The following is an 8097-nucleotide window of genomic DNA, read 5'->3' as shown; positions in this document are numbered from 1 at the left end:
ACTAATTTAATAACTTCATTAACCAATTTTTTATATATTTTTAAACAACTTTATCGGTGTTTACTATTCACGTGTATATATATGTCATTATGTTTTATTTTAAAATATATTATTCACGGTATAAATAGGGTGAATAATATTGGGTATATGTAATAGCGTAAGAATAGAATTACTCAATAATTAATTAATGTGAGTGGATTGAAATTTTTAATATTTTTTTTAATAAATCATAAATGGATTAATAGATTATATTGATTCATCCTCTAATCATCCGATCCATATTCATTCATTTTACCACCAATAATTTCGATAGAATAAATAGGAAAACCTTAATTACGTCAATGAATTTTTGTTTGACTGCCCAAGAAGGTCCCACCGCTTAGAACAATATAGACTTTCTCTAAGCCATATTAAATAGAAGCACAACATAGAAGAGCGTATTTCCTACAGAATTTTCTAGTTTTCACTAGAGAGAATAAAAATTATCAAAAAAGATGAGAGTTGCAGTGGTTGGTGGAGGGATTAGTGGGCTGGTTTCTGCTTATGTTCTGTCCAAAGCTGGTGTTAATGTTGTTTTGTATGACAAGGAAGATTATTTAGGAGGAACAGGAGAAAGAATTCATGCCAACAACAATACTCATTTGTACCACCTAGGATTCATGTTGCTTAATCCGGTAATCACTTCTTTTTTTATTATTTACTACTATGATTTTAGTTCAACTGGTTATTGATTTGAGTTCAATTAATTTATTTTGTTTTTGGTCTTCTATTTCTTGTTTTATTTATTTGGTTATAATTCTTTGTATTCGTTCTTCTCTGCGCTTTGAAAATTTTTAGTGGTACACTATTATTTTGTCTTTTCTTTTTTAAAAAGTATTGATCAATATACTTATATATTTAAATTGGAATATGAGATTTTTCCTTCTCTCTTAAAATAAAATAATTAGTATATTAGAATTCGATAAAGATAAATTAAATAATGTATTATGATTTTTTAAAATTAATTTATCTTTAATTATAGATCATCAATTAATTTGAGTCCAATCATTTATTTAAGTAGACGGATCTATTATAAAAAAAAACTTCAATGGTTAGTTGGTCCAGTGGTGATAAAGAGAACTATGGTTCGATTTCCCACAAGTATGATCACTTATTAGGAAGATTTTAAAGTCTCATATTGGTTGGAGATAGAGCATTGAAAAAGTCTCACATTAGTCGGAGATAAAGCATTGAAAGAGTATATATGGAGGGACACTCCTCACCTTACCAATCGATTTTGTAAGGATAAATTATACTCCCTCCGTTTTTTATTATAAGTCGTTTTAGACTTTTCACACAGATTAAGAAAAATAATAATTGTTGTATGAAAATGAGAAATTATGAAGGTTTTTACAAAATTATCATTCATTAATGACATGTGGAAGATAAATTTATATAATTGAGAGGAGAGAGAATAATAAATATTTAAGGATATAATAGGAAAAATAGCATTAATTATTCATTGGAATTGTAAAGCGACTTATATTTAAACACAATTTTTTTTTCCAAAACGACATATAATAAAAAATGGAGGGAGTATCAAACTCTAATATCACTAAACCGATGATAATAAAAATAAATTAATACAAATACAAATAATAATATTTGGCGAATCTGAGTTACATATTCATTTTGTCAATTTCAAGAAAAATTCAAATCAAATTTAAGTTTAGTTTGTATTTTTTTTATACAAATATTTTTTGTAGTGTTATAAATTTTTATTGAATTTCTTTATAAAGAATTTAAAGAAAAAATCAAATAAAAAAATTAGTTTAAATAATTTTTTTTAAAAATATTATTTTAAGTATTTTACTTTTTTACTATAACTTTTTAATATTAAAATTTTTAAAAATAATTTAAATTTAAAATTATTATGAATAATTTTTCATACAAATTATTTTGAGATAATATTTTTGAAAACCAATGTGATTTTAGTTATCTTTTAAATTTAATTAATATATAATTATATTATTAAATGTTAAAATTATTCTTTTAAAATATAAAAATTAAGTTTAAAAATAATTTTAGTATTTTTTCAAACTTTTTATAAAATTTATTTTTAAAAATACAAAAAGAAGTTTAAAGATAAAATAAACAAACTTTTACTTTTATTTTAAAAACTCTTCTAAGGAACTCTCTTATGTGTTAACTCCGTGTTATTTTCTGCGTCAAATTACCGTACAAATTATCAAGACAAATAATGTTACAATTCTGTATGAAGAACACAAAAATGTCTTCCTTTGAAAAAAACAAAATAAAAGGTCGTTATACCAATTTCTGTCAATGACTAACAAATATGCAATTATCAATATCAGTAATTTTGTGAAGAATTCAACAAAGTCATGCTATAATAACACTAAAAACACTACACCTTATCACTATCAATTATGTTTTTTTTTTTTTTATCACTATCAATTATGTGAGCGTTTAGTACTATTTTTTATTTGCATTTGTTTTAAGAAACCAATAAAATATGAGATTTTTTCAATAGATTTCTTGAATTTTTTAGTCGTTTGACAAAATTGTAATTATGCTTCCTGCTTTTGTAGATGTATATTCGGAAACACTTTTAAAAATAAAAAAAAGTTGTTTCTTTTCGTAGGTGCTTCTACGGAACGTGTTAAAACACAATGTTCCATAGATGCACTTACGAAATAGTCTATTATTTTAAAAATTACATACATTTCACTTCAAAACTCAATATTTATAACAGCAATGGAAAACCCAATTCCAATCAATCAAAGTAATGCGATTTAAAAACAATAAGTAAATAGTACACCAAAAATAAACATAGTATAAATCGTTGGCCAATAATGTCAAATACATATATCAAATCCTCGTTCAATAATGAAATCAAAATACAGATATGAAATAAATCCGTTGGCATCACTATTGTGTGTTTCGTACATCATCATGCGCTTCTCCGTTGCCTCTGGCCCTGCCTACGCGTCCACCGCGCCGTCGGCTAGCTACTCTGCTTCTACCGTCGAGTTCCCCACCTGTCCTGGAATGGTTTCTACGATACAAAACTGCCTCCTCTGCCACCCTAAGGACACCCTCCACAAGACGCATGCCAACAGACCCCCCAGGGAAGAAACCACTGACAATGCCTGCCTGCGCCATGTCATCTATCTCACAACACCGAGGAAGAACATCTTGAGTGTGGTCCATCTAAGCCTGATGAGCCAACAGAATCTCCTCGTGGGCTGGTTTGGGCGGTGACTCAGGTGCGGCGGGAAGCATGTATGGGTGCGACACTTTGTAGTACCAGGTGATGTACCTGCAAGATAATGGACAATGATGGTTGAACTGGCAGCCAATCATCTATAATATATACGATCTCATCAAACGGAACCGTCTCACGGTGATCAGCCATGCGGTCAAGACAGCGCCTATAGGGATCCGGTACCTAGTTCCCTCTGAGGGGGCGTAGGCTCTGGCACGCGGCTTGTCCTCTGTGTAACCCGACACCTCTCCCCAGCCAATAATATCAGGGAAGTGTTGTAGTATCCAACCCTGAAAAAAACACGGTGATCAAACATACTATCACAAATATATAATAAACTTTGATTAAATGTAGAAGGATAAAAATTTGTTACCACTAAGAGGGTGCAACTTCTAGCCACATTCCTTGTCTTCCACATGCATCCCTCTCCCAGTCGGAGGAAGGTATAGGCCAGTGTAGCCGCTCTCTAGTTGTACTATCGGACACATGCAATGTCACATAAGTACGTCAGGTAAACGACGTTGGTGTAGGTCGAACTCGTGTCCACAAAGAGATGAGTGCCTATTAAATATAGCAAGTAACATCTCAGCATCCGCTCTCTGTGTATATCAGCCTCTGCCTCGTCACCAGCAGCCTGATGTGCCGCTGAAAGCTCCGCATCATATATCCTCTGCAAGGTGTGAAATTTCACGTGCGCTCTGCGGATCCTCTTCACCTCCTCAAGCGCATCATCAGGATCAACCCCCAGCTCCTCTATCAGCATCCCCATCGCTTCCTCCTTCGCCAGCCTACCGTGACTAAGGAAGGTACCCCTGATAGGTAGGTGTAGGAGGCATGCAATTTCGTCCAGAGTAATGGTGACCTCCCATTGAGGAAGATGAAAGGACGATGTCTCTAGAGGCCACCTCTCCGAAAATGCCATCAACATTCCGTTATGAATCGTCTGGAAGCCGACCGTGCAAAGGCCCCTCAGACTAGAAGCTAAGAGTGCATCCCGGAACCAGGGCTCGTCAGGCTGCGCGATAGCATCAATCTTTCGAGCGTGGTTGTAGAACCTCTGGGGATCCCTCTCCTGAAATTTTTCAAAAAAAAACACAATTATCTTCAAGCAAAGTCATAAACTGAATATAAAATAATAAGTAATAAACAAATAAAATTTACCTCCCTCTCCCAGATATGCCTAGCCGAATGATCTTCTTACTCTTTCAGTAGGGACGCATCTATAGGACCCCCCGGGTGTAACACCCCAAATCTACCCCTCAAATAATAAGAGCAAACAGAGTATAAAACATCGAAACAAGCAACAAATTTGACGCATCACATATTCGACTTAAACAAAACTACAATTCATGCTCAAAGTACATGGATACATAACACTTATATCGGAGGAAACTCATAATTCATCGAACATTTAAATCTAAACAACTTCATCATATTGCAGCGGGATCCAAATAACAACACAATATCCAAATCCTATATTCTTGTCAACATGGCACAATAGGTCCAAAACGTCTCCACAAGACTTAACATCAAAGTTCAAGAAAGGATAATCGACATAAAACAAGACACAAGCAAGTATCGCAAACATTCCCCCCGAGTGCCACGTATCAGAGCATTAACACACCGACTCGAGCTATAAGGTACACGGCTACTCCACGTCGTTACCTGCACGTTACCAACGGAGGGTAACATTCAAACATAAGGGGTGAGATATCATTCATTATAAAGAAACGTATGATAATATTCAAAGTAAGAGAAAAGATCATACATTGGTCACCACCTCTCATCACAATACCCAATACAACGATTTCACATCACATAATCAACTTAAGAAACGGCAACAATGTCATCAATTCAACTATGTCAATATATACAATTCGTAAGTAAGATTCCACACAATCGCAACAAACATCTCATCATCAAGTCACCACATCATAATCAAATAAGACTCGAATGCAATTCACATGTGACTCGACTTATGCAAATGCATGTGGTACCATTTGGAGTAAAACTCCCACGTCTCAAGATTTGCCATTGGGCACACCGTCGCTAATTGCCATTAAGGCCACCGTCACTTTTTACCATTAAGGCCACCGTCTCTTTATGCAATGGATGTGACTCACTAAATGCAACATCCATACAAACACGATATTCACAAATACATCACAAATATCGACTAACATCATTACTTTTATAGTAATTCACTGTAGCAACCTGCCTAAAAATTATACTTAGAGAGTCGCCACCTATTCTGAAGGGCGAATAGGAAACCCTACACAGGTAAGAGATTGAGGGTAAGTTATTATAATCAGGCTGAGGGAAGGTATGAGGCACCCTCAGCCCTTTCCTAAAGGCTAACAATCAAAGATTAGGGTTACATGGCAGGGTTTGTAAAGAAATGTGGCAAACAGAATTATAAGGACATGATTGAGATTTTGAAGAGGGGGACTCGCCTTGTTGCCAAGTGCCTACGTACCTCCTTAGGGAGGATCAGAGTCTACGTAGTTCGGGAAAGGTTGTACGCCATTTAGAGTTGGAATTTGATTTGATACGGTTTTTTAGAGGCTTTTTGGTCAGCCTATCGCAGTTTGGGTTTGTAATTGTAGTTTGAATGGAATTTAGAATTATTAGGATTTAGGGCGTACAACCCTGATTTGGCACTATTAACCGCAATGATCAATAGGTTTGATCACCATGGTTAAAAGATTTGAAATTTGCATCACTACCAATTTTAATCGATTGATTCGATTATCACTAATAATGAACTGAGGTATATTTTAATAATTTTTATGGAGTTTTATATGCATTGTTACCCCTCATAACCGATTGATTCGATTAAAAAGAATAACAAATTAAATCGAGGGAAAAACGGTTAATCATCACAACTAATAAAATAGTTGCAACCATTTAACCAAATAATAGAAATCATATTTTATTTAATTAAATAACATTTTAATTAAAAATATTGTTAACCATAGCGATTAATCGATTTAATCGGCACGAATAACAAATTATAATTTTTAATAATACTATCAAATATATTTTTTATTTACCAAAAATAAATATTAATCACTTAATTAAACCTTTAATTATATGAAAGAAATAATTAAAACTAAATATATTAATTAAACTAAATTAGTTATTAGGATTTTTATTCAATGTGGCTGCTGTTATGGTGTATGGTATGGGTGACAATTCCAGAGCGTTAGATCTAGGGGATGGTAGGATTAAAGGCTGGATCGTGAGGGTGTATGGAGTTCTGTACATAGGCGCATGCGCTGGATCTGGAATAAAATTCTTCAGAAAAATAATGAAGGAGGGAGGGCTCGAACCTGCGACCCTCCACTCCCCAAGCGTGTTCACTAACCACTCCACCACGCATGCATATGCGTTAAGAACGCGCGTCCGTAACCTAATGTATGGAGCAAGAAAAAACAAAAGAAAAATAGGCGCGCGAATTCAAACTACCCAGTGGCACGCAGACACCTCATCATCGTCCCCAACACCATCTTAAAATCCCTGCAAAATTAGCTACGATTTTGCTACGATTTCATTCGTAGCAAACTTACCTGAAAAATAGCGAATAGCACCTGTGCAAGCATAAATTGTTCGCGACCCTTCCTTTACCCTTGTTTAGACCATACGAACCTAACTATACCCTCGATTAGTTCTAATTTCGTTCCTAATTAAAACCCCTAAACTGAAACCCTAAAAGCTCAAAACGGCATCAATGGCAAAACATGTGTAAGGCAACCAAACTTCAAACAATTAATTCAGAAACGATCAGAATGACAAGGAAGACTCAAATATGCATTCAAATTTCAATGCTAATGCGTGAAACATTCAGATCGAGCGAGTTTTTAAAACGACATACCTGAGTTGAATGGAGAGAATTCTGGGGGTGTTGAAGTAGAGTAACGATCCTCACAGCTTCAGAACAATCCCAAGAATCTTTTGCAACCTTTAGAATCCCTTGAGAGCCACGAATTATCCCAAACCGAATTCACGTTCTTGGTGACTTTTTTGAGTTCTCGCTAGTGTGCCTCTCTCTCAATTTTTCGTCCCCCAGTGTGTTGGCTTGTGTTCAGTACTTATAGGAGGACAGAATTAGGTTAACAAACAATGCCCAAGGTCTTTAAATCAAATCTTGCCATATTTGAATATTTGATTTCTTTCTTGAATGGCAAGCTTCTTATTTTGGCCAATATTGTATCAAATCTTTCCAATCCATGTATGCACGAAATTATATTACATTTGATCATTAATATTGATTAAAAAATAATCAAAACATATTTTCTACCAAATATTTGATTTTTCATTTAATTAAATCATTAAAAATTAATTTTAAATGAAATAAAATTATGTAAAATCAAATAAAATGATACAATTCATGGCATATGTTTTGGATAGCTTGTGGACCAAGTTTGGGTCATAAAATGTAGGCCCATATGTAAGAATTTCACTTTTGAGACCCTCCTTTTTCACATTTGGTCCCTCAAAATCTCCCAACTTTGATTGATCATATCTCACTCCATATTTAAGCTATGAGGGATTTCTAAGACTTTTTTGGAAACCCCAAGAGGTCCTCTACAAGCCACTTTGGAATATATTTTTCATTTGGAACTTTTATCTTGGCCATATCCTCTTTGGAAAAAAACTGTTTCTGAAGGATGCCTGAAAATGACCTGTAATCTTTTGCCTTGTATCTCTTAAATGAAGCATTTTTAGCCTTGGCTTGTGAGACACAAAGTTGTAGAGGATTCAATTTCCTTCACAATAGGCTTTGAGTGGGGAATTTCTGAAGTTCCATGTGAAAGTTATGCCCAGTCAAA

At 34.3% G+C, this 8097-nt stretch overlaps 1 protein-coding gene across 6 annotated transcripts in view; it reads left to right on the top strand.

Moving 5' to 3' along the window:
* Window positions 1–290: 290 nt before the first annotated feature.
* Window positions 291–8097, top strand: part of LOC131625833 (uncharacterized) — a 78939-nt gene continuing 71132 nt past the window's right edge. For 2 of the 6 annotated variants that reach the window (XM_058896661.1, XM_058896660.1), the window contains exon 1: window positions 291–674. In XM_058896661.1, coding sequence (XP_058752644.1) covers window positions 495–674 — 180 coding nt within the window. In that variant the 5' untranslated portion in view covers window positions 291–494. The remainder of the gene's footprint in view (window positions 675–8097) is intronic. The other 4 variants (XM_058896663.1, XM_058896662.1, XM_058896658.1 and 1 more) reach the window with 4 other exon arrangements.

This window comes from Vicia villosa, unplaced genomic scaffold (assembly GCF_029867415.1).
Source record: "Vicia villosa cultivar HV-30 ecotype Madison, WI unplaced genomic scaffold, Vvil1.0 ctg.000244F_1_1_3, whole genome shotgun sequence".
Classification (NCBI taxonomy): domain Eukaryota; kingdom Viridiplantae; phylum Streptophyta; class Magnoliopsida; order Fabales; family Fabaceae; genus Vicia; species Vicia villosa.
The sequence above is the reverse complement of the archived record's forward strand: the minus strand, read 5'-3'. Positions and strand labels throughout refer to the sequence as shown.